Source organism: Artemia sp. Qi Xiang Cuo, chromosome 9 (genome assembly GCF_049724085.1).
Source record: "Artemia sp. Qi Xiang Cuo chromosome 9, ASM4972408v1, whole genome shotgun sequence".
Lineage (NCBI taxonomy): Eukaryota > Metazoa > Arthropoda > Branchiopoda > Anostraca > Artemiidae > Artemia > Artemia sp. Qi Xiang Cuo.
Genome location: NC_142802.1, coordinates 63,405,598 through 63,432,810, shown reverse-complemented (window position 1 = coordinate 63,432,810; position 27,213 = coordinate 63,405,598). Strand labels below are relative to the sequence as shown.

Genomic DNA, 27,213 nt, shown 5'->3' with positions numbered 1-27,213 from the left:
TATTTAAAAAAAATGGCTATCTCAAATATTGTATCGGATGGATTTGGAAGAAAAAAGGCATGGGGGGGATCTAGGGGCCCTTCGATCTCTTTTGACCCTTAAAAATTAACTAGAACTTTCAATTTCCATTTAAATCAACCCCCTCTGAAGTTTATACGAGCAACCCTTCCGTAAGAACCATATATGTCCCCAGGGCATAACTTGCAACGCCTGCCCCCGGGCACTGGGTGGTCTTGACGACACCGGATTTTTTTTAAATTCTGACGTTTGAACTATTTTTACTAAAATGGATATCTCAAAATTTTTATCGGAAGCGTTTGGGGGAAAAGGGGCGTGGGGGGATAGTTGCCCTATGATCTCTTTTGACTCTTAAAAACTGAACTAGAACTTTCAGCTTCCAATTAGATAAGTCCTTTCTGAAGTTTATAAAAGTATCCCCTTCGTAACAGCTGTATGTGCCCCCCAGACATAACTTGCGATATTTACCCAAGGCCATGACGGATTGGGTTGATCCTAGAGTTGTCGTTATATGATCTGTGAGTTATTTTGAAAAAATGGCTATCTTAAAACGCTTATCTGATGGATTGTAGGAAAATAGGGCGTGGAGGGGGGGGGGGGGCTAGTTGCCCTTGGATCTCTTTTGACTATTAAAAAGTGAAATAGAACTTTCAATTTCCAATCATATGAGCCCTCTCCAAAGTTTATACGAGCACCTCTTCCATAAGAACCATATATGCCCTCAGAGCATAACTTACAACGCCTGCCTCCGGGTCCCGGGAGGAGTTGTGTCGACCCCGGAGTTTTCATCATATGATCTTTGAATATTTTTATGCACCTGAGCGATACTTACAACGCCTGTCCCGGGCCCTGGGGGGTTGCCTGGACACAGGAGTTTTTCTTATCTGACCTTTGAACTATTTCTAACGAAATGGCCATACGTAAAGGAGTTTTTGTTATATGACATTTGAACTATTTTTAACAAAATGGCTACCTCAAATTTTTTACGAGATGTAGCCTACTTGGGGAAAAGGGCTTGGGGGGGCTAGTTGCCGTCCAATCACTTTTGGCTCTTAAAAAGGGCACTAGAACTTTTGATTCCAATCGAATGAGCCCCCTTTGAAGTTTATATGACGACCCCTTTTATATGAAGTGCCTCTGGGAGAAAAAAATGGAGTGTGGGGGGGGGGAGGCTAGCTGCCCTCCGATCACTTTCGACTCTAGTTACCGTTCAATCTCTTTTGACTCTTAAAAAGTGAACAAGAACTTTCAATTCCAATCAAATGAGCCCTCTCCAAAGTTTATGCGAGCATCCCTTCCAAAAGAACTATATATGCCCGTAGAGCATTACTTACAACGCCTGCCTCCGGCCGGGGGGGGGGGGGTTGCGTTGACACAGGAGTTTTTCTTATCTGACCTTTGAATTACTTTTAATGAACTGGCTATTTTAAAAATTTTATTGGATGGGCTTGGGGAAAAGGGGGTGTTTGGGGGTTGGGAGGGGGCTAGTTGCTCTCGAATATCTTTTGACTCTTAAAAAGTGAACTAGAACTTTCCATTTCCAATCAAATGAGCCCTCCGAACTTTATACGAGAATCCCTTTCATAAGAGCCATATACGCCCCCAGGACAACACTTACAACGCCTCTGCCCAGGCCCTGGGGGATTTATGTTGACACCGGAGTTTTTGCTATCTAATTTTTGAATAATTTTTAAAAAACTGGCTATCTCAAGATTTGTAGCGTGTGGGTTGGGGGGAAAAAGGCTTGGGGGGGCTAGGTACCCTTAAATCTCTTGACTCTTAAAAAGTGAACTATAACTTTAAATTTCCAATCAAATGAGCCCTCTATGAAGTTTATACTAGCATCCCTTTCATAAGAACCATACTTGCCTTTAAGGCATAACTTACAACGCCTGCCCCTGGGCCCTGGAGGGTTGTGTCGACACCGGAGTTTTTGTTATATGATCATTGAACTATTTTTAACAAAATAGCTGCCTCGAAATTTTCATCAGATTCATTTGGAAAAAAGGGCGTGCGGGGGGGGGGGGGACTGGTTATCCTCCAATATCTTCCGAAAAAAAAAGACGAAATTCCACATTTTGAAGAATAAACCTTGAAACCTCTATGGTAGGGTTCTCTGATATGATGTATCTAATAAAGGGATTTTCAATAACAGCGCTTGCTCTTTTGGAGGGGTTTCTCCTTTTGCAAAAATCAGGCAAAATTTCTCAGATTTTGGTTTTGGATATGCAACAAGAAACGAATTTTATAGAATTTTAAGAAAGAATTTTATGTCTTTAGAATCATAGGCAGCGCAATAGCGGTGCCTAAGTAAAGAACAATGTTGGCACGATGTATTATTTATTTTCTTGTTTTGACCAGGGCACTTTGTATCGAAGGAGTAGTTGTAAAAACTTCAAAAAGGGCTCATTCGATTGGAAATTGGAATGACTAGCTCCCTTTTTAATAGTCGAGAGTGATTGGAAGGCAACTAACACCTCTTCCATGCCCACCATTTCCAAAGACACATCCAAACAAAATTTTGAGGTAGCCATTTTGTTCAGTGTAGTTGATTTCCAAATAGAAAATATGTTTTTGAGGAGGAAACTCTCCCCCAAAGCCCTCAGGGTAAGGGTTGTAAGTTATGCCCTGGGGGTATATAAGGTTTTTGTAGAAAGAATTGTCGTAGAAACTTTAAAAAGGGTTCATTCGATTGGAAATTGAAAGGGCTAGCCCTTTCAATTGTCCTTTTTAATAGTCGAAAGTGATTGGAGGGCAACTAACCTCCCTCTCACGCCCACCATTTCCCCAAACACATCCAATCAAAACTTTGAGATAGCCATTACTTTATTTCTAAAGTAACGAAGAAACTAACGAAAAAACCGGTGTATTCTCGAATTTTACACAACGTAAACTTGAGTGAGTGGCGCATAATACACAAGTACGTAAATTCCTCCCCCTCCAGAAATTAAAAATAAATATCAAATAAAATTGAGGAGGTGACATCCAGAGGCATAGTTAATGGATATTCCGAAATGCTGAACAAAATAGCCATCTTAAAATTTTTATTCTATGAATTTTTAAGAAGAGCATTAGAACTTTCAATTTTAAATCAAATGAGCCCTTTCTGAATTCTTTACAACAACTCTTTCCACACGAAGTGCCTTGGTGAAAAGAAAAGAAAAATACGAAAATAAAAACAAAATATGCCAAATTTGTTCTTTACTTATTTTGCGCTATTTTACTGCCAGATATTTATGCAAAAAAAAAAAAAAAAAAAAAAAAAATAACAAAACAGAACGTATCCTTGATTATCCTTCACAAAAAAACAACAAAAACAACAAGATTTCACGTCTTCGAAGATAAGATTTGAAACCTTGTATGCTGAATTTGACATTGTATTTTCCAGTAAGATTACTTCCCTTTTTTGGGCGTTTTTCTCAATCCGAAAATCATAAAAAATTCAACAGGCTCGTACCTTTTGGTGTGTACCTTCAAATTTAATAAATTTAAATATTTAAAATCATCACAGAAAGCCAATTACTTCGATGTAATTTTTTAAGAGTTTTAAGAGATATATAGAGATATATAATTTTTAAGAGATTTATTGTCATCAAAACTCCTTTTTTAAGAGTTTTGGCTACTATTAGCTCGAGTCACTCTTGCTTAAAGTTCGTTACCACGAGCTGTTTAATAAACAAGAGTCTTTGGAACGCTTAAGCGTATCTAAAAAAAAAAGACAAAAAAAAAAAACTGAAACTCAAATTATTGGAAAAGTAAAAAATACAAAGAACAGTATATTAGATACAAAACAGTAAATCTATAAAATCCATAGAAATAAAAATATACGAAGAGAAAGAGAAGAACAACAAACCGAAATAAACTCCATATGTTTAAATATCTTTTTTTTTTATTTAATTGAAATTTTTATTACCCTTATTGCTATTTTTGTTTGACTTTAATTGAAACTTGGTCTATTATTCAGGCTTTTAGACTATTATTTGGGAAAATCCTCAGAAACTTTCTCATTCTCCAACATTCCATCACCTTGAATGAACTTTTAAATGTAACAGTAGATGAAGAGTAGTGGATTTTTTTTTATTATAATACTATTTAGCTTACTAATTAACAACTTAAGCTAATATTTAATTTAATTAAATTATTAATATGATTTAAAAATATTTAATTTAGATTTGTCATGACTTTCCCAAGTGAATAGCATTTATGCAATAGTATTTAATTTGGTAGAAGACTTCAATCAAATAGTTCAATTGATTGGACTGTTTTCTAGAAAATTTGAGAGAACCACATTTCTGGGAGAATATGGCCACACAATCTAGACCAAGACACTAGCTCGAATAGCAGTATGCATGAAACAATAAGTTAAATAATAATGTCTTCTTTCTTGGTGTTCGGAGGGTGAAAAAGACTAGTGTGAACAAACGGTGACCGGTGTCTGCTGAGAATCTCCAAAAGCTTCTGTTTTCTTCGAGCAAAAGGAGACTGATGGCTAAAAAAGAAAGATTTTTGAAAGTCGGCAAAGTAAAAGGTGAATTCGGTTTCCGGTGACCAACGGTGACCGGTGTCTGCTGAGAATCTCCAAAAGCTTCTGTTTTCTTCGAGCAAAAGGAGACTGATGGCTAAAAAAGAAAGATTTTTGAAAGTCGGCTCAGTAAAAGTTGAATTCGGTTTCCGGTGACCAACGGTGACCGGTGTCTGCTGAGAATCTCCAAAAGCTTCTGTTTTCTTCGAGCAAAAGGAGACTGATGGCTAAAAAAGAAATATTTTTGAAAGTCGGCAAAGTAAAAGGTGAATTCGGTTTCTCGTGAATAATTCCGTTGCTTCGGATGTTATCTTGAGGTTGAATATGCGGCGCAGGAAACGCTCAGGTATGGCTTATGCGAAATTCTCCCTCACTATCGTCTTATTCAAAGTTATTATCAATTTCGTTTATTGTACGGTTTTCTCTTATTGAAAAAAAACAAAACACTAATATACATTATTTGCTAATGACTAATGATTTAAAAATAAAGAATAACGTGATAATTATGCTAATACGTGGTTTGAGAGTCACATATATAAAAACCTGCTGTGTGCCGAGTGCCAGGGCCTGAGCGAAGCTCGGGCTCCTGGTATATATATATATTCAGCGTATCAGAGAACCCTACTGAATAGGTTTCAAGCTCGTATCTGTAAAATTTGAAATTTTGTATTTTTTGCCAGAAGAAAGATCACGGATGCTTGTTTATTTGTTTTTTTTTGTTTGTTTTCCCCAGGGGTAATCGTATTGACCCAGTGATCCTAAAATATTGGGAGAGGGCTCATTGGAATAGAAATTAAAAGTTCTAGTGCCCTTTAAAGTGACCCAAAAATTGGTAGGCAGCTAGGCCCCTCGCCCATCCCTTTTTCCCAAAATCATCCGATTAAAATTTTGAGATAGCTATTTTACTTGTCAGATTCTAAAAGCCCATTAAATATGCCCTTGGGAATAATATGCCCCACACCCCAACAGCCCCAGGGGAAAGGTCTTTAGGTTATAAAATTTGCCCATTGTTTGCACATAGTATTTGTTATTGGGATGTAAGCATATTTTTTTTTTTTTTGGGGGGGGGGAGGCAATTTTTCTGCTGGGGGTTTTTCAACGGGGAAATTTTCCATGGGGAGGGAAATTTCCAGGTAGTGAACTTCTCAGGGGAAATTATACACTGGGGGAATTTGCCAGAATTATTATATATAATTCTTTTTATATGTCTTGCTTTCTCTTATTTGCCTCAATTTTACACACGGAGTGGTTATGAGTAATTATTTGGGGTAAGTTTTCATGGGGATCGAATTGTAAAGAGGACATTTGCGCGGGGAGGGGGTTTCCCCGTGAAGGTGGGGCCAGATTTCCTGGCATTATTTAAAATACGATCAGAAATTAAATAAAAACAAAACAAGTTTTTTCAACTGAAAGTAAAAAGCAACATTAAAACTTAAAACGAACAGAAATTATTACCCCCCTCCTCAGATCCTCGCTCTTTACGCTAAATTTTGAATTTTGTCCCAATTTTTTATAGTGACCCCTGGAACACAAGGGCCGTTTAATTAGAACAATACTAAAATTACTAAAAACTTTAGCGTAAAGAGCGAGGTGTTGAGAAGGGGGCATTCCCCTTTATATATGTAATAATTTTTGTTCGTTTTAAATTTTAATGTTGCTACTTACTTTCATTTGAAAAAAATGTTCTTTTTAAGTTGCTCATTTTCTTGTTTTATATGTTACCGTGAATGTCCGAAATCAGTGAATGTCGATTCACCGATGAATGTCAACATTTACCAGAGTTCGGATATTCACAGCAACATATATATTATCACACCAATTAACTTCAATTAAATATATTTTTTTTGCATGTGTGGGTTATGAATAAATTAATAAAAAAGATATTACACCAACAGGCATATACGTTAATTATTGGAATGAGTGTCAGTTCTTACAATCCATGCAACTTTAGCCAACATAGTACTGATCATCAGGATATTTTGGAACAGAAAACTCTTTTGAAACTTGATGGTCCGATAAAACAGCAGCAAGTGATCGCCAATTTTGCAAACCCGTTATTAAATTAGAATTTTGAAATTCGCTTGCAAGCGTAACAGCCATCATTTCCGCTTGTTCCTGAAGACGTCCCTGACCAGATGAAAAAACGTAATATAAATAAACATAAGAAATTATGAAAAAACCTTTGTGTCTTGCGGGTCGAAGGGCTGTGGGATCAGCACGCCTGTAACCAAACGCTTTTGCGTGTTTATACTGTTCTAAGGATGTAAGTAAAAAGTAAGGAATTAAAAAATACGAAAACCACGTTTTATAGCTTATAGAATATTTATATATAACGATTACTTTTTACATTACATTGCTAGGTAGAAACATGGGCAAACCACTCGATGCATCTTAGTATGCTCTTTCTTAATATGCTCCACAGAAAGCTTCATTTTAAGCCCTTAGACTAAAGGTGACACCTTGTTTCTGATTACTTATAGTTGTTACCAAATATTCCGAAAACTACTTTAAAACAATCATAGACATTTATTTATTTTAGTTCTATAAGTGCATTGCTTCACTTTACTCCTCCCTCCTCATGGACAAATGTACAGCCCACAATGTTTAAATATATATATATATATATATATATATATATATATATATATATATATATATATATATAAAGCACAAAGATCCCCAAGAGCCATTGATGGCGTCTAGCTTGTCCAATCGACGTTTTAGTTGCTGACTTGAAATAATCTAAGCAAAAAAATTTACAATAGCATGACTATTCTCTTTTATTATTACTATTTTACTTTTTTAATTATTTTCTTAATTTAATTTCTTAATTATTATTCTATTTTCTTAAATTTTTTTCTTAGTTCCAGACTAATGTATTTTGATCAATTATTATTTTACGGTAAACGCTAATCAATCACCAAGAAGAGTCACACTAGTCTAGAAAAAAACAGTGTGGATTAATATAGTGGACAATCCCTCCTTCCCAATAATGGTGCCCCCCCCCCCAGATCCAGTTAAAAAGGTTTTGAGGGATCTGACCTCAACATGGAGCTTGGACATCCGTCATTTGAAAAGATCTAAAATATGACAGGCTCATGAGTTTTCAATGAGGCTTCTGCCTACGAATTGGCAAAATGTCAATATTTAGCACTTAGATGTCAAATACAAGATTATTATTACAATTAGCCAGTAAAAGGAGGTAGCTTAAAATGCCACGCGGGGGGTTGACTTTTAAGCTAGTATGTGATAAAGGGATAGGTTTCTAACACATTTTTTTATATACAAGAAACTTTAATTCTACACTAAAATTCTTGAGATTTAAGGCGAACCGCTATTTTTTTTTACACAGAGACATGGGCATAGGGAGGGGGGAGGAAGGGCAGCTGCCCCCCCCCCTTCCCTATACCTTCAAATTTGCATTAGATATGGCTGAAAAAGCAGATGATTGGAAAAGCAGCTGATAAAAGGCCCTCCATCACACTATCTGCCCCCCCACCCTAGACAATATGCTGTCTACGCCCATGCACAGAGACTAGTGAATATACCATTTAATAAAAATGTTCTTAGGTGACAGAGGGCCTTAGACCTTTTCCCAAAGTTTAAGAATTTTAATTTTTTCTATATTTTCCAAACAATTCACGGAAGTTCACGGAACAAACCCTACGCATGGTCTTGATCTTTTCATACTTGATATCACTTGATACCTGATACTTCTGCGCCATCTTAAGGCGCAATAATAGTAGATAGTGTTTATTCAGTTGCCACCTGCAGCAAAGAAAATGCCGGATAATCACCTAAATTACAGAAAACCAACAAACACACTAAAATTTTTCATTTTCATAAAAAAAAATTTCGTAAATAAGATATTATGAAATACATAGTCTCCAGTTTTTGAGGCTATTGGACTGGATTAGAATAAGAAACTTTGCTATGAGTTGCACTAAAAATAGACTTAGAAACTGCAATCAATCTGCAAGCTGCAAGCTGCAGAATCTGCAATCTTAGAATCTGCAAGCTGCAGTAAAGCACAATAAAAAGTTGACAAAGTAAAGCACAAAAAAACATGAGTTTATCTTTTGTGCACGATGAGTAATATCTTTTTGCAAGGGAATCAAAAGCAGTCTGCTATGTTTCAAATTACTTTCTAAGAACATCTCAATAGGAAACCTCCAAATTAAACATAAAGTGTGAGATCAGCATCTCAGCCAAGGCAGAGCTAAGTATCAGCGTATCTTCTTCAGGAATAAACATGAAGCGTAAATAAAATTTTGAACGCTTAAATAAACAATTTAAAGCTATTAAACTAAGATTACTTGGTTCTAGTTTCATTTGAGAAAAATCCTAGTTTTGCAAAAAAAAATTTTCCAAAATGCACCCTTCCATACTCGTTACTTTTATTTATTTTAATTTTTTTTTTTTTTTAATAGAGCTCAAGTACAATAATCCTGAAAAAAAAACGAAATCTCAGTCAAAAAAAAAAAAAAAAAAAAGGAAATGGAAATTTTGTAGCACCCAATATGACAAATATATAAAATATATGAATTTTCCCTCGTTACTCAAATATTTCTAAACAAAACTCCGAATTAAAACATAAAGTTATAAAACTTAACATTCCGGAGAAAACCAATGGTGTTAGAAAGGTGGCAGCAGCAAAACCCTTACGCAAAGTGCCATCTTTCCTAAGGATTAATTTAAAAGACTATTTCCAAAAAGTAAGTTTTCCAAAAAAGTAAAAAGCTACATTAAACCAAAAATGAGCAGAAATAAAGCCAAATAATTTTTCAAGCATAAAACTACAGCAATCTCCATCAATAAACAAATCCCAAAAGGCCCGAAATTATAATAAACAACCGAGTCAGACTCAATACGAGCCGAAATTGAAATGAGTAGGGCTGACACCCTCCCCATAACTTCTAAAGACCAGAACATAATTTCCATTTTACTTTAAAAAAACAACAAAAATAAATGAATGCGGAGTGAAAATTTAACAGACATATACTGATATTTTTTCCTTAAAGTCTTAATAATTGTTTACTTACTTAAAGTTAAATAAATACTTTATAAGAAAAAAATTTAGAAAACCAAATTTTACAAATGCAATAAAAAGGGGAAAATAATTTTTTTGGTTCTAAAGAATACTTTTGATATACATAATTCAAAATTTCTGAATATTGGGAACTCTTTTACTCAAACTTGTAAAAATTTTCACAAAATTTTAAAGTGGAGTGCATTTTCAGTTAACTACCTATTGATATCTAACTATTTATCATACATGCAGAAATTCATGAATGATGTGAATGACAAATTTGCAGTTCTTCATTTAAGTGAAATACGCACCCCTTTCAAATTTTTGGAAATATTTTTGCAAGTTTGAGTAAAAGAGTTCACAACATTTAAAATATTTAAATTTTTTATAAGTATGCATATCAAAGTATTCTTTATAAACGAAAATATTATTTTCCCCTTTCTAATCCATTTGTAAAACGTGTTTTTTTTTAACCACGTTTTTTAAAAGCCATATTTTTTTAAACCATGATTTTTGAGCAAAAATCCCGTTCAACTCAAAGATTCAACCTTATTTAAGGGTATTAAGTAAAAAAAAGAAAGCGAGTTTCATATTAAATCTTTTTCAAAAAATATTCCAAGTATTTTAACTTTTTTTTGTCGGTAGTAGGAAATTATGGGAAGTGTGACTGTCAACGTTTGTTGTTAAAATCAGCTAGCCGAGATTCGTCCTGTACTAGATTGCAGCTACCTCTGCTCCAACCACGATTTTAAATGAGTAACTCATAAAAAGAGCATTCATTATAAAGTCGAAGATTATCTTCTCCATTGTGCACTGTGCTCCACTGTGCTGAACCCTTTTTTTTCTAACTAATTTCTAACAAAATATTTTTCTGTTAACTAAGTTTTATCAGTTTTTTTTTACCAAGCTTGATACAACATGCTTAATGTTTTACTATATTTTACCGAGCTTTAGAGCCAAGTATGGTTCTGAAGCGTGGGCACTCCGAGATACGGATGAAGACTTGCTAGATGTTTTCCAGAGAAATTGTCTACGGATTGTTCTGGGTACCCGGCTGACTGACCTAATTTCAAACCGTAGGCTGTATGAAAAGTGTGGTTTAATCCCACTTTCTAAGGATATAATAAGAGAAAGGTTGAGATGGCTAGGCCACGTTCGGCGGATGAAGGATGATAGATTGCAAAAGATTGTCCTAATCGGCGAACCGTCTAGGGCTAAACGGAAAGCAGGTCGTACGCAATTGGGCTGGGAAGACGTCATAAAGAAAGATTTGAAAGAAATAGGAACTTCCTGAGAGGGTGCAAAGAGGGAGGCTTTGAATAGATTGGGATGGAGGAGGAGCGTGCGTAGCTGTGTTGGCCTCAGGCGGCTTGGTGCTGAGGTGAGTTGTTAGTAGTAGTAGTAGTAAATGTTACCGTGATTTATCAACAATATCTTAAAAGGTATACGGCTAATTTTGACATGCCTACAGAATTGATCACCCTATTTTCATAGTTCTCTAATGGAAGTAATAAGGAAATAGGCGGCCCTTACATATAAAAAAAAGACCACATAAGTGCTTCCCATGCAAAGATTCCAATAATGTATTTTATACTTCGATCCGATTAGATTTCAAAATAACTAATTATGAGTAGCTATTAGCCGAGGTTTGTCCTTCACTAAGATATCACGTGACATTGATTCAAAATGGCAATTATTCAAACTAAACTTCATAGTAATCCATATTTACGGAAGTAAATCAATTAAGCAAGGAAGACTGTACTTTAAAGCAATTAATTAAAAAAAAACTTTCCGAAAAAGATGTTTTTTAAAGAAAAGTAAAGGCCATATTAAACTTAAAAGCAGAAGAAATAGAAATCTACAATAACTCAAACTCAAAAAGACCAGAAATTAATATTAAAGCATGAATGAAACCTATAACGAATAGAAATTAAATAGAACACTCATAGCAAAAACATACAAGAAGTAATAATATAAATGAATAAATAAAACTTAAAACGAATAAAGCTCAAGTTAAATATGCAAATTAACCTTAAAACGAACAAAACAATTTTGCTATTTAAGTATAAATGAAACCCAAAACGAACAGAAATTAAATAAACAATCATAGCAAACAAACATACAGTAGGTACTAATATAAATGAGTAAATAAATCTTACAACGAGTGAAACTTAAATTGAATATGCAAGTCCTTCTCTCCCTTTGCCTCCTTGTTTAACTGTAAAAGTCTAACACCTACTGCATCATTGGTACTTTACTGAAAACTATATGTCTTTTAAACAGTCTTGGAAAGCACATATAAAATAAAACTGAATTTTTGAAATATAATGCTATTAATTGTTGAAAGATCTTAAATTCAAGATTTTATTTCACTGTAATTTTATTTTCATTTTCAATGTTGCAATAACTGGAAAAGAAAATATTTGAGCTAATGAATTTTTGACGCCGCTTTCATCTGAACACTCTTAGCCTTACAATTAGTTGCAATAGAAGTAGTGGCTGGAGTAGTAGTAGTAGTAGTAGTAGTAGCAGCGGCAGTAGTATAAGTAGTAGCATGCACATATTGCCTTTAAGTCAATTAATCCTCCACTTCAGGTATCCTCTGAAAGTTCCAACTTAGTGCCCCAGGACGTACCTGAGATGCACTTTTTTGGCAATCTGAATACACATAGTATGTTTTAATTTAGTTCGAATTATTCTCTCAAATTTTCACCTTCATACGCTTAGCATTAATAGTACTAGTGGGACAGAAGTAGCGATAGTAGTTGAAGCAGTAATAACAGTAACTGTATTGCATTAGTACCAATAGTTACAGAAGTAGCAGCAACATTAATAGCAGCAGAAGTATGTGCATACTGCCTTTTGGTGAGTTGAACATCCCCGTTATAATTCTTTGGAAGTTTCATCCTGATACGGTAAGCCGTTCCAAAAATATTGCTGATATACCCATTTGATAATCTATATGCACATAGTATGTTTTGATTTAGGTCAACTTTCCCCTCAGCATTTCCTCAGATGCTCATTTCAATATCCTCAGCCTTGGTAGTACTCACTGCCGAAGCAGTAGTTTTGGTGATAGTAGTGGTAGCAGTAGCATTAGTTGTAGTAATAGTGGTAGTAGGTGCAAATATCGTCTTTTTTGTCAATTGATCATCTCCCTTATCATTTCATGAAAGTTCCAAATTAATATACTCCGTCATTCCTGATTTATGCCCTTTTGACAACCCGTATGCACACAACATGTTTTGATTTAGTTTAAAACTCCTCTCAGCATTCTCTGAAAGGTTCACCTGAATGCCCTTCGTCTTTTTGGAAAGTAAAGGTAAAATATGCTCACCTTTCTCAATAACATATGCTATATGTAAACAATGCAAAAAATTGTAAACAATTGAAGGATAGTTTTTTTTATCTTAAGTCTGAAAATTTTCTTTTTATGGACAACCTTTTCCCTTTTTTTCCATAACTTAAATAATCTTTGATATTTGTTTTTCTTATGTATGTTGTACCGTTATGTTAATAAGACTATTTAAAATCGATGGTTTGTTTCGTTTGTTGAAATATTTCATTTTTCTTTTGTAATTTCAGTTATGTATTTTATATACTCATTAATTTTGAGAGAAATAAATAAATAAATGGACGAATTGCCTAACTTACAGTCCTTGTCTTGAAGGCTGTAGGGGGGGGGGGGGGTTGACATCGCCAAAGACATGATTACGGGACCTTTTAACTATTCTGAACAAAATGGCTATTTCAAAATATCCATAGGATGTGTTTGGAGAAATGAAGGGCGTGGAGGGGTGGGGCTGGTTGCCCTCCAATTACTTTTGACTCTTAAAAAGGCACTAGAACTATCAATTTCCAATTGAAAAAGCTCTCTTTGAAGTTTCGACGATAACTCCTTCTATCTGGAGTGACTTGGTAAAAAAAACAAAAAAACATTGTGTCCATTTCACTCTTTACTTAGGCAGCGTTATTGCGCTGCCTATGAAAGTGCCACTTTCTCAACTTCTTCTATTTTCTGCTTATTCAATTTTCTATGTTATGTTTTCTTAAATCTTATGATTTAAGGCTTAGTTATCTTTAAGTGTATGCCAGTCCCCTCCATATCACCGGATATCGATTATTTTAAGGCTCATGAAAATTGGATTTTACCTATATATTTATGCTCACCTTTATTTCGATTGTTGATTTTATTTTATATTTTGAGCTGCATCATGAAAAAAAAAAGAAAAAGATTTTCTTCTAAATATCTGGCCAATTCAGTGTAAAAAAAAGAAAGAGGTTCTAGAAGCATACTCCCTCCGAGAGGGAAGTTCTAGGAGAAAGGCCTAAGATGAGGTTCTAAATTATAAACAGAACACTCAAAAGGAAATGAAATATTTTAGCCACAAAAAATTAGTAAAAATGTATACTTAATGCTATTTAAAGTTTCAATTAATTCATTGCTTGTATTTGTTAAGAACTGCAGGGCAACATAAGGCCAGGATACCCCGTACATGGAGGACAATCACAAAAATTATCGAATCTTGTAAACAACCACAACATCACCGAAGCATAAAAAAAACATTTGCAGCAACCCTAATCACAAGTATTATTTGCGTTTTAAGGTAATTTTTCGTAAGCAATCAAAAAGCCCTTTAAATTTCGTTAAATTAAGTATTCTAACTTAAAACGCAAGTAGGGTAAATCTTCCCTTGAAAATCATTCTAAGAATATTATCTACCCTTAGACTGATTTCCACGAAAACGTTAGCGATTAAACTCTTAAAGATTTAATGATTTTATAAGAGAGAAGACCAATTACTAACTTATCAAAGAGAAGCCTCCTTTTTCTTGCATTGTGAAGTACTGCTTGCCGTAAAACAGAGCCAACAGCCCTTTTTGATAATATATGGCCATCTAAAAGCGGGGGTGCAGTAGCCCATCTGAAATAAATTTAAATCATTAGCAGCAACGTGAAAGAAGAAGAAACCGAAAGATACGCTAGCAAGATATACAAAAGACAAAGTAAGAATGAAGAAGATTACCTGCCTATGAATAACGAAATCAAAGCAGATACTTCGGCAAGGGTGCTTCCGTATAAGGGTCTTCAGTGCTCAAAAGTATATAAAACAGTAAAAACAAACCTTTCAAAGAAAAAAGAGAAAAAACTCAAAGAAAAAAGAGAAAAAGGAGGCACCTTATGATAACAAAAGTAAATGGGTGACTGAAAATCACACCATAAAAGAAACCATCACTCAAATTAGACTGGGACGGATTTTATAGATAGGTACTAATGCAACCTGTCAATTGATTTGTTTTGCATTTCTTCTTTTCTTCTTTTTTTGCACTTCGTTATTTCGTACGCCATTCGTTATTTGTTCTTCGTAATTTTGTACGTAATTTCGTCATTTATTTTTTTTGTTTTTTTATTTTTTTATTCTTTGTTATTTCGTACGTCATGCATAGTCAGCGTCAGTAGTGTAACCTTTTAAGGTATGTCCGCTGCGTCCCAAGCAGCCAGTTCCAGGTCCTTAACAACTAGCAGATGTTATTATGTACACCTGGGTGTTACATAATACTGGATGTTTTTTTTCAAGGTTGTTACATAATAGAATTACTTATGCAAATGTTTTTTTTTCAAGATTTGTTCAATACGGTTTTCTTCAAGACGTTCTTCTGAACGCTCTTCAAGACATTTTTCAAGACGTGTTAAGATATTTAGAGACGTTTTTAATAGTTATGTAAATTTAAACGCACGGGTTATTGTTTTTTTTTCAACGCGTTTTTTTCCTCGATATTTTTTTTCTTCAAGATTTTTTTTATTCGAGATATTTTTTTTTCTTCGAGATATTCTTTTTCGTCATGATTCTTTTTAGAAATATTTTTTTTCAAGATTTTTTTCCTTCAAGGCGTTTTTTCTTCCAGGCTTAATATGATAGGGCTTACGTAACCCGTGTTTTGATTCGGGCTGACCTTTATAATCCGCCATCAAAAGTCATTGTCCGGTGTAGGAATCGGACGTAAGCCTGAGATTTCCCAATGGAGTGACGCCTTAGTCACTTGAGCCAACAAGCAATTGCTAATATTACGTTCCAGGAAATAGATCCTATGTGATAGGCTGTTTCCCACTCGGAGAATTTACTAGATTTTTTTTCGATCGATAAGATTTCTATTGCTTTCTCTGTAAGTTATGGATCGTGTGTTTCTTATCCCCGAAAATAATTCTCATGGAAGGGAGAAATCAATTAGTAGAAACAGGGAGGGTTAGGCTATGTCAACTTAACTGAGTGTAATGTTTAGATATAGATGCTATTGTTTATTTGGTTTATCGCCCACAAGTGCTGGGAAATTCAAGGGAAGCACGGAAACATACTATGATTATTCATAAAACCTGTTAACCATTATTTTTTTAAAGTGATAACGTAAGATGAGCATTTAATTAATAATTTTATTTAATTACGAACGTAAGACATAATTCGAATTTTCTGTGAGAATACCCCATTGAAGCAATTGATTAAACCATTGAAAGAGATAACAATAACTTAATTACCATCCATGAACCATGACTGTTCTTGGCCCGTGGCACTTGCATTGTGTTTCCAGCAAGAATCCATTTTTGTCACAGGCATCCATATTTCAAGCAAATGCAACTCATTTTGAAGCATGCCTTTGATTATTTTCCTGTTGTTTCGAGCAAAACCACAAATTGAAGCGTTGATTTGCATATTGTCTTCGATTTTCAAACATCAACACAGTTTACGCCCCCTACCGTGGCAATACGTGACATCCCTGTGGTACATATTATCATTCCTAAAGCATTTTCAGGCATTTTCCTACAAAAATAACCATATAAACTAAAATTGAACATTTAAACTTGAATGTCCCGTGGGATTCAAGTTACAAACATTGTCATTCCTAAGGCATTTTAAGACATTTTCTTGATAAACAAAATGTCTTGACTCCGTTGGTTTGTGTTTTTGCAAGCTAATTCCTTCCTGATGCCCCATGGCAGTTCATACCACCGTGGCACTCTGTGACTGGCCCGTTGCACCATTTAGAACTTTTCATGGAGGTAGCCCTTTTTAACCAGGGCAAAGCATCCCTGATTGTGTAACATATATTTGAAACGTGTTCTCTAAGCTTTTTCTATAAATTTATTGCAAAAAACCGGAATTCAGAGTGAAAAGTCCTACCAATAGTAATACCAAAGCGGAAATGCTTTTTTCCTTTTCTCATTCTTTTGTTTCAACCTGGGTTGTTCGACTTTTTCCCAAAAATAGCAATACCAAAGCGGAATTGTACTGTTTCCTTTCTCATCCTTTTGTTTCAACCAGGGTTGTTTGACCTTTTTCCCAAAAAACAGCAAAACTCAAGCAGAATTACTTTGTTTCTTTGCTTGTTCTTATGTTCCAACCAGCGTTGTTCGACAATTCTATTTTTCACGAAAATAGCAATACCAAAGTGAAATTGATTTGTTTCTTTTCTCATTCTTTTGTTTCAACCAGGGTTGTTCGTCTTTTTTCCCAAAAATACCAATATCAAAGCGGAATTAAATTTTTTCCCTCATCTCTTTCTTTCAATCCGGGTTGTTCGACTTTTTTCCCTAAAAATAGCAATACTAAAGCGGAGACACACACACACACAAACAAAAACACAGAGTCAGACACACAAAGACTGACGAACAGACGCTCAGACACACAGGCAAAGAGAGAGAAAGAAGAAAAAATACCCACAAATACACAGAGAAAGACACATCTGCACAGAGAGAGAGAGAGAGAGAGAGAGAGAGAGAGAGAGAGAGAGAGAGAGAGAGAGAGAGAGAGAGAGAGAGAGAGAGAGAGAGAGAGAGAGAGAGAGAGAGAGAGAGAGAGAGAGAGAGAGAGGGAGAGAGAGAGAAAGAGACAAAGACACACACACACAGACGGACAAACAGACGCTCATTTACACAGCCACAGAGAGAGATAAAACACATACAAACACACAGAGTCAGACACACAAACACACAAAGACAGACACAGGGATAGGCAAACAGACGCTCAAACACATTGGCACGGTGAGAGAGACACAAAAACACACGCAAACAGACAGAGTCAGACACACAAACACACAGAGACGGACACAGACAGAGACACAAACAGAGACAATTTTTACCTAGGTTAAATTTGAGTGTGTGTGTTTGCGTCTCCGCTTTGATATTGCTATTTTTTGGAAAAAAAAGTCGAACAACCCAGGTTGAAAAAAGGGACGAGAAAAGAAACAAAGCAACTCCACTTTTGTACTGGTATTTTTGGGAAAAAAGACAAACAATTCAGGTTGAAACAAAAGAATGAGAAAAGAAACAAAGCAATTCCACCTTGGTATTGGTATTTTTGAAAAAAAACAAACAACCCTGGTTGAAACAAAGGAATGAGAAAAGAAACAAAGCAATTCCACTTTGGTATTACAATTTTTTTTTGAAAAACAATTAGAACAACTCTGGTTGGAACATAAGAACGAGAAAAAAAACAAAGCAATTCTTCTTGGGTATTACTACTTTTTAGAAAAAAAGTCAAACAACCATGGGCGCCCATAAGCTGAACTTTAGGGGCGGGGAGGGGGGCTTCCATGGTCTAATCCACACTCCCAACGTCGTATGCAGACCCCGGCAACGCGCTGGCAACGCGCTCCCTTAAAGCATTTTGTTTTCTTGGTGGGGCTGGGATGTTGTACTTATTCAGGTGTGACTATCCTATTTCACAGTCGCTTCATAATCACAGGGCTTACTGAAAGCAATGGGCGAGAGGATTGCAGTGCACGTAGGGATGGGGCTGAAGTTAGAACCTCTGATGAGCTTGGCAATGTGCCACCAGAATCATGGGCTAAAAACATTGGTTAGTCTGTATTTGAGAGCACAGATCTTCATTATCAAATCAATCTTGATGGGAAGGGGATATACTCCTTCTACCTCCCTTCTGGATGCTTCTCCCTTCCAAATCCCTTCTGGATGTTTGATGGTATGAACACTAAGGGGAAAGATTTTCCTACCACCCAGCTGTGATGTAAATGGTTACAGTTCTTTTCGATGGTGACGGTTGCTCGATGAAAAAAAATACTACTAATATTGATAATTAATTCTGTTAGGAATAAATTGCCGTTAGATATTTCAACTATTATGCAAGGATTCTGAAATGCCACAGCCATGTCGTTTCTACCAGATTTCTACTTCTCTTGATGAATAACAAAGAAGACCAGTGTCCAGCCAGCAACTGGTGAAGTTTCTAGCTCGTGAATAAGCCCAAATCTGATATAAATTATAGCTGGGATTTGAGAAAAACTAATCAAAACATAAATTTTTGCGGTCATAAATTATCGCGCCAGCGGCACGCCACTGCAGCTATTTATTGCCCCTACAACAGCCGACCTTCCCTTATTGGTGCAGCGCCAGGGTCTAGTTGTATAATAGAAATCTCTAAGCAATAATATAGAAATATAAGGCAACGTCATTCAGCCAGGGGGGTGTGGGTGGAGCCCCCCCGCCTTATTGGTGTTTTTGGGAAAAAAGACGAACAACCCTGGTTGAAACATAAGAATGAGAAGAGAAACAAATCAATTCCGCTTTGGTATTGCTATTTTCTTGAAAAATAGATTGTCGAACAACCCTGGTTGGAACATAAGAACAAGAAAAGAAACAAAGCAATTCTGCTTGAGTTTTGCTGTTTTTTGGGAAAAAAGGTTGAAACAAAAGGTACAAGAAACAGTACAATTCCGCTTTGGTATTACTATTTTTGGGAAAAAGTCGAACAACCCAGATTGAAACAAAAGAATGAGAAAAGAAACAAAGCAATTCCGTTTTGGTATTACTATTGGTAAGACTTTTCAATCTGAATTCTGATTTTTTGCAATAAATTTCTAGAAAATACTAACAGAATACGTTTCTAAAATTCAAATATATGTCACACCATCAGGGTTGCTTAGCCCTGGATAAAAAAAGGTGTCTCCATGAAATGTTCTTAATGGTGCAAAGGGCCAGTCACAGAACGCCACGATGGCATGAACTGCCATGGGGCATCACTAAGGGATTGGTTTGCGAAAAGACAAACCAGTTCGAAAAAACAAACCAATGGAGTTAAAACATTATTTTTATCAAGGAAATGTCTGAAAATGCCTTAAGAATGATAATGTGTGTCACATAGATGCAACAAGACAACCACATATTGCCAAGGTTACGTGAACTGCCTTGGAGTATCATGATCTAACAATGAAATGGTAAGTTCCCACTGATCAAAAAAAATCTGTTAGGATATTCAAACGTCTGAAAATGATTAAGTGATGATGACGGTGCAACATGGTGTCACGAGTCATCAGAAGAAACGCTATAGGGAATTTTTTTAACTTTAAACGGTATATTTTAGTTTGCAAGTTTTATAATTTTTTTTTTTTGCCAGAAGAAACATAATTGGGAATTTTACTTTAAGTTTAAATGGTCAACTTTAGTTTATACGGTTATTTTTGTAGGAAAATAGCTGAAAATGCTTTAGAAATGATAATATGCACCACAAGGATACGACAGGGCAGCCAAATATTGCCACGGTAGGGCGCGAACTGTGTTGATGCTTCAAAATAAAAAATAATATGCAAATAAACGCTTCAAACTGTTTTTTTTTTGCTCGAAACAAGATGAAATTAATCAAATTCATGCTTCAAAATAAGTTGCGTTTGCTTAAAATATGGATGCATGTGACAAAAACGGATTCATGCTGGAAATACAATGCAAGTGCCACAGAGTGCCTGGTGCCAAGAACAGTCATGGTTCATGGATGGTAATTCAATTCTTGTTATCTCATCAAATGGTTTCATCATTTGCTTCAATGGGGTATTCCAACAGAAAATTTGAATTAGGTCTTACGTTCATAATAAATGAAAATTACGAATTAAATGCTCATCTTACGAAATCACTTTAAAAAATTAATCGTTGATAGGTTTCACGAATAATCCTACTATGTTTCCGTGCTTCCCTTCAATTTCCCCGCACTTATGGGCGATAGATCAAATAAACAATAGCATCTACATCTAAGACATTACCCTCAGTTAAGTTGACATAGCCTAACCCTCGCCATTTCTACTAATTGATTTCTCCCTTCCGTGGGCATTATTTCCGGGGATAAGAAACATGCGACCCATATCTTAGGGAATAAGCAATAAAAATCTTATCGATCAAAGCAAAAATCCAGTGAATTCTCCGAGTGGGAAACAGCCTATCATATAAAATCTATTTCCTGGAACGTAATAATAGCAATTGTTTGATGGTTCACGTGACTTTTCAACACAAATGGATTTGTGATTTTTTTTCTAAGTTTTTAAGACACTTCTGGTGTGTAAATTCCTGTTTTTCCTGTTCTTTAGCACTTTTCAACGAAAATAAAAAAAATAAAAGTTTCAAATTTAGAACCCTTACTTTCCAAAGGGGGGAGGGTATTTTCCGCGAGGGTATTTTCCAACGAGGCGGTATTTTCCACGGGGTTTACTTTCCGCGTGGGGGTATTTTTCGTGGGGGGGGGCATTTTCCGGTGGGTCAAACATCCCCCCCCCATTCACTATATTCTACTGTGTTACACATATTTTACTGTGTTCATGGCCGTATATTTGGCTTTAAAATACACTTATTTGTATATCTATCTAATATGCAGAATAATTGTAGCAAACACATTTTGCATGCAGACCCGCTATGCCCCCCCCCCCCTAATGTGCAAATTTATAGCACAAATTTATTTCACGTGACTAAAGCGCCACTCCATTGGGAAATCCCGGGTCTTACGTGCGATTCCTACAACAGACAAAAACCTTTGATGACGGATTATAAAGGTCCCCCCTAATCAAAAAACGTCTTGCGTAAGCTCTACCATAAAATATCTCAAAGAAAAAACGCCCGAAAGAAAAAAAAATTCCGAAGGAAAAAAAACCTCGAGGAAAAAACATCTCGAAAAAAAATGTACTGAGGAAAAAATTTTGCAACAAAAAGAAATCTAAAAAAACGCCTTGAAAAAAAAACATCTCGAAGAAAAAAATCTTGAAGAAAAAGGAATATCAAAGAAAAAAACGCATTAACGAAAAACAATAACACGTGCGCTTAAATTTACATAACTATTAAGTAACACCCACATGTGCACAATACGTCATCCTCAGTTACATTTGGGGGGTTCCCCACTTGACTGGCACCTGCAGAAACAGGTATTGAAGAAATCTTGAAGAAAAACGTCTATAAGAAAAATGTCTTGAAGAAATCTTGAAGAAAACATTTGCATAATTAATTATATTGTGTAGCAAGCTTGAAAAAAGCATCCAGTATTACGTAACAACCAGGTATACATAATGACATCTGCTGGTTGCTATGGACCTGGAACTGGTTGCTAGGGGCGCAGCGGCTGTACCTTAAAAGCCTACACTACTAGCGTCGTCTTCATACCTATTTAAGAAAAAGGAAGACAGAAAATTTTCAATCAATGAAGAAAAGACAAAATGTATATAATGTATATAATTCAGAAATATAAGTTGGAGGGGGCTATAGTCGAACAGATAAGGTAATGGATTTTAAAAATTCTAAAAGACAAAGAAAAACAATTTTTGCCCTTCCAAAAGGGCTATACAAAAATATCTTGGAAGGATAAGCTAACTGACTTGAACCATTTACGGATGTGTTTCTTGAGTCAAAAGGACTTTATATACTTGTATACCCCTTTAAAGCCCTATTTGATAAATATGACCATACAAGAGCAGGAGTGTAGTAGCCTATCCCAAATAAAATCAGATCATCAATAGCAATATGTAAGGATAACAAGCTGAAAACCTCACTAGCAAGACATGCCATGATAAATAATAATAATGATAAAAAAAAAAAACTGAAATTGTCTACCTACGAAGAAAGAGTACATACATTACACTTAACCATAAAAAACAACAGAATGGTTAAAATTTTTTTTCATAATTACTCGTAGTACGTCAATTAAGAAATTTTCTGATACATAACATTTAAAATGTCAGATCATGCATTCGTTCTGCTAAGTGATACTATATTAGGTCAAATTCAATATAGCCCCAACCAAAAAAATTATAAAAATAAGTACAGCACCTCAGAAAATACGAAATAGAATCAAGAATCTTTGAAAAAGGATATTTGGCAGTAGTACTACTACTACCACCTCACCGCAGCACCAAGCCGCCTGAGGCCAACACAGCTGCATATACTCTCCTCTACCCCACTTATTTAAATTTTCACTCTCTCCCATAAATTTCAGTTTCTTTTAAATTCTTCCTTGCAACCTCTTCACACCCCATTCGGAGAGGACCTGCTTTTCAATTGGCTCTAAGTTCTTCAGCAAGGGTATAACACGAACTTAAGACTAATAGCTCTACTAATAGCACATATAGCACATATAGCACTAATAGCACAACCGTTATCAAGAGGAGCTTTATCACGATTTTATTAAAATTGAAATCTAAAAGAAAACAGTAAGAAAAAGAATACCAAAAAAAAGAAGAAAAACGTACGAATGCTTAAAATCTAAAAGTGAACAGTAAGAAGAAGAATACTAAAAAAAAGAGAAAAAACCAACAAATTATAAAATCTAAAAACATACTTAACATCTGAAAGTAAACAGTAAGAAGAAGAATACCAAACAAAACAAACAATGCTCAAAACCAAAAGTAAGCTTAAAATCTAAAAGTAAACGGTAAGAAGAAAAATACCAAAAAAGAGAAAAAACAAACAAATGCTCAAAATCTAAAAGCAAGCTTAAACTCGAAGAGTAAACAGTAAGAAACCGAATAAAAAAAGAGAAGAAAATGTACAAATGCGTAAAATTAAAAGTAAACAGTAGGAAGAAGGATAGCAAAAAAGAGAAAAACAAACAAATGCTTAAAAGCTAAAATCAAGCTTAAAATCTAACAGTAAACAGTAAGAAGAAGAATACAAAAAAAGAGAAAAAACAAACAAATACTTAATATCTAAAAGTAAACAATAAGAGCAATAAAACCAAAAAAGAGAAAAAAAGAACAAATGCTTAAAATCCAGAAGCAAGCTCAAAATATAAAAGTTAAGAGTAAGAATAAGAATACCAAAAAAGAGAAAAAAAACAACAAATACTTAAAATCTAAAAGCAAGCTCAAAATATAAAAGTTAAGAGTAGGAATAAGAATACCAAAAAAGAGAAAAAAAACAACAAATACTTAAAATCTAAAAGTAAACAGCGGAAAGAAAAATACAAAAAAGAGAAAAATGCAAAAAAGAGAAAAAAAATGTATAAATGCTTCTTGTTCCCTTCTATCAGAAATATTATCCTAAGAGCTTGTGTATAAAAATACCGCATGTCAAAAAAATAGAGGACAAAAAAATAGAAATGGTAGGAAATGGTAGGCGTTAGAGGGGGGTTAGTTGTTGTCCATTCACTTTCGACTATTCAAATGGGCACTAGCCCTTTCAATTCACGAGCCCTTTTTGAAGTTTCTACAACAACACTTTCTATAAAAACCTTATATGCCACCTTATATGCACGGCAAACAAATAGAGGGTAAAAATGAAGCAACACAGAAAACAAAATAGATGGAAATAAAATAAAAAAGAGAAAAAGACGATAGTGAAGGATAGAGTCACATAGTAAACCTCTAAAATTCTCTTACTTGCTGGAAGGCCCAACGAGTTTAATGCGCAGCAAACCACTTCTTAAAGGATGGATGAAAATAACAGTTGCATTTGTAGATACCTCTGACACTGGATGACTCGTATACAATCGTCTTATCAAAGAACCTAAAAATAAATAAACAAAGAAGAAGAAAAAAAGAAGGAAAAAAAGGGAAGAAGAAAAAAAGAAGGAAAAAAAGGGAAGAAGAAAAAGAAGAAGAAAACGGAACACACTCAAGAATTACGCTTAGGTTAGATCTCAGAAAACCGGTTTCTCAGCAACAAAGACCAGTGATGGGTGATAGAATGCATTGGACTTGCATAATTTGGGCTATATATTTACAAATTAAGGGGGATGGGGGTTAGTTCAGCCTCTCTTACATAAAGTTAGAGGTGCTGTCCAAATACTTTACCCTCCCCCATCCCCAATGTGCTAATATATAGCCCAAATTATATTATTATAACCAAAGGTTATAAGAAGGTTATATTTCATTAGGATTAACCTAACTTCACTTCTTGGGGTGTGTTTCGTTTAATTAAAAATTACCAAAAAAGAATAAAAAGTTCGAATTACGACACGTTGCAGATAATTTTTCCTTTAATCCTAAGTACCTCTTGAGAAACCCTTGCCAGCTCTCATATAAGTATAAACAAATATCTACTCTTCCACGTGTTGCTTGGAACGTTTTTATTGATAACGGTTATTGGCAGCAATGACATACGATATATATCTATATCGTGTATACCTTTATTTATTTGTGTATAACTTTATATAATACCTTTATTTTCATTAATTCATACAATGAAGCAAATAAATCAAAGATTTATTTGCTTCATTGCTTCAAACAAATCAAACCTTTATTTGCTTCAAACAAATCAAACCTTTGCTAGAAGTTCAATTAACCCGTGCGCTTTGGTTCAACTAGTTCAATTAATGCATCTCAATAACTCAATAGCTTTCCCTTAGTCTGATAGTTAACGACAGGAATGATAGGTTATTGACAATGGCAGTAGTTATTAGCAGTGGCAGTGGCTATTGGCAGTGACAGTGGTGATAGTGAAGAATAAATTATAACCCAGAAAACAGAAGAGAAAAAAAAATGCTACGACGAGATTACAAATAAATTTTCTATTTTCTTTCCTCCATTAGGATTTTACTATTAATAGGCCCTTTCAATATATTTTAGTTCGGAAAAATTTTCCATGCCAAAACGCCACTAAGACTGACCGAATTTCTCCTAGAACTGGAGAATCGGTCTTGGTTAACTCCCATGTTCATTTCAGGCCTCTAGCACGACTAGCTGGGAACTATATTTCTCGGAATTAAAATGAGAACACATTCTCCGACTTTAACACTAGTCGACTTGCATTACTTTCATAAATAAATTTGTAGTCTAAAAAGATTTTTCATTTCAGGGATCAAACCATTTCTTCCCAAATTTTAGTTCTGAAAATAAAAACAAGACATTATGCAAAGTTGAAAAAAAGAAGATAAATAATATAAAAAAGCATAAATTATGACAAAAAGCTACACATTTGCACAATTATTGCTTCAGTAAAGAAAGGCTTATAAAAGGCTAATTCAATTAGATTTCGACAGCTGGAAACCTTACAAGTTCAAAACTCCCACCGCCGTGATTCAAAATAAAAAGTCCTAACCAGGAACAGAGAAGGAGATTTTGTCCCCTATCTCCGACTTTAATTATTGTAGGCTATAACGAATATTAGCTAGCATAATGTATGCCTTCACCGATGCGTAATTGGGGAAGGGAGCTTCGGCCCCTTGCACCCCAGGTATATCAGTATGTTTACGATTTTCAATATAGAACCCCCCCCCTCTAGAACTTGGCTCCTCTAAAACCTGTTTCTGGACACATTCCTGGACCTTCAAGCAGTTCTTTATGTTGTTTTATTTTTGTAGATTTCCATCACTTTTTGTATTAATTTGTGTCTTTTAATATGCAGTTTATTATCTTTTTAGGTATGTATGGAACTGATATGGTAGCTTATGTTGTTATCGATGAGGCTGACAAAATTTTGTTGGCAATTGTGGTACATTGTATGCTATCATGACTTAATTGGTTAAACTAAATGAGATTGGCGACCAAACGTTGTTCTTGATCTATTTTAAAACCGGTTGTCTGTGTACACTCGGAGATAATTAGCGTAGCCTGAGTGAGGCAAACTACTACATTTTAATTAAGTATTTAATATATAGAGTCGGTTTGGTTAGGTATTTCATATAATACGTTCTGGGTGACCTGCTTTCCATAATTCTCTGTTGTACTTTCCATAATTTTAAAAGTGTTATATTTTCATCATAATTTGGTATATTTCATTATGATTAACCTAACTTCATTTCTTCAGTGTGGTCGCAATAATATATAAGTACCTGAGATTGTTATCCTGTGGTATGCTAAGATTGGACTTTTCCCTTAGGAATGAGCTTTACAGAGACCGACTTAAACATATTAAGCAACATAGTTCTCAAGTTTGTTTTACTTACATTGAAGTTGCAAAATAGTCAATTTCTTGATATATCATAATTTGTGTACCAATTCTTTGCTTGGTCACTATTCTATATCCCTTTTATACGCCGAACACGTGGAAAACGAACGTGGAAAACGAATTTTTGGATATGGATACCTATAAAAAACCCTCGTTGTGCGAAACACTACTCCAACGAGCAAGTGAAACGACAAAGGAAAAAAAAAATTCATATGACGAAAAAGAAAAAGAAAGAAAAAAGCCCTATTCAGCGTTACCAGGAAAATTAATAAATTTAATTATAAGAATTTAAACAGTAATTTTGGTTGTGCTGTTCTTTTTTATATATTTTTTTCCTCTTTTGCTTCACGCTGAGCCAAAATAGAAAAAAAAAACAAAAAACTGCCACACCTTTAGAACAGGAGTCTTCAGAAAAAGAGTTCCTTCTTCTGACACAATTGTAAGGTAAGACATAACTACAAAATGGTTTTTATATTTCAGTCTCTTTTCCTTTTGTATTTAT

General features: G+C 34.9%; 1 protein-coding gene across 3 annotated transcripts in view; it reads right to left on the bottom strand.

Moving 5' to 3' along the window:
* Window positions 1-3,790: 3,790 nt before the first annotated feature.
* LOC148948916 (ral GTPase-activating protein subunit beta) overlaps window positions 3,791-27,213 on the bottom strand; it is a 258,402-nt gene continuing 234,979 nt past the window's right edge. For 2 of the 3 annotated variants that reach the window (XM_089094829.1, XM_089094830.1), the window contains exons 24-26: window positions 24,203-24,329; window positions 14,377-14,493; window positions 4,540-4,767 (exon numbers count right to left, since the gene is read on the bottom strand). In XM_089094829.1, the coding sequence (XP_088950955.1) occupies window positions 4,638-4,767; window positions 14,377-14,493; window positions 24,203-24,329 (374 nt within the window). In that variant the 3' untranslated portion in view covers window positions 4,540-4,637. Of the gene's footprint in view, window positions 4,508-4,539; window positions 4,768-14,376; window positions 14,494-24,202; window positions 24,330-27,213 lie in introns of those variants that run through there. The other variant, XM_089094831.1, reaches the window with a different exon arrangement.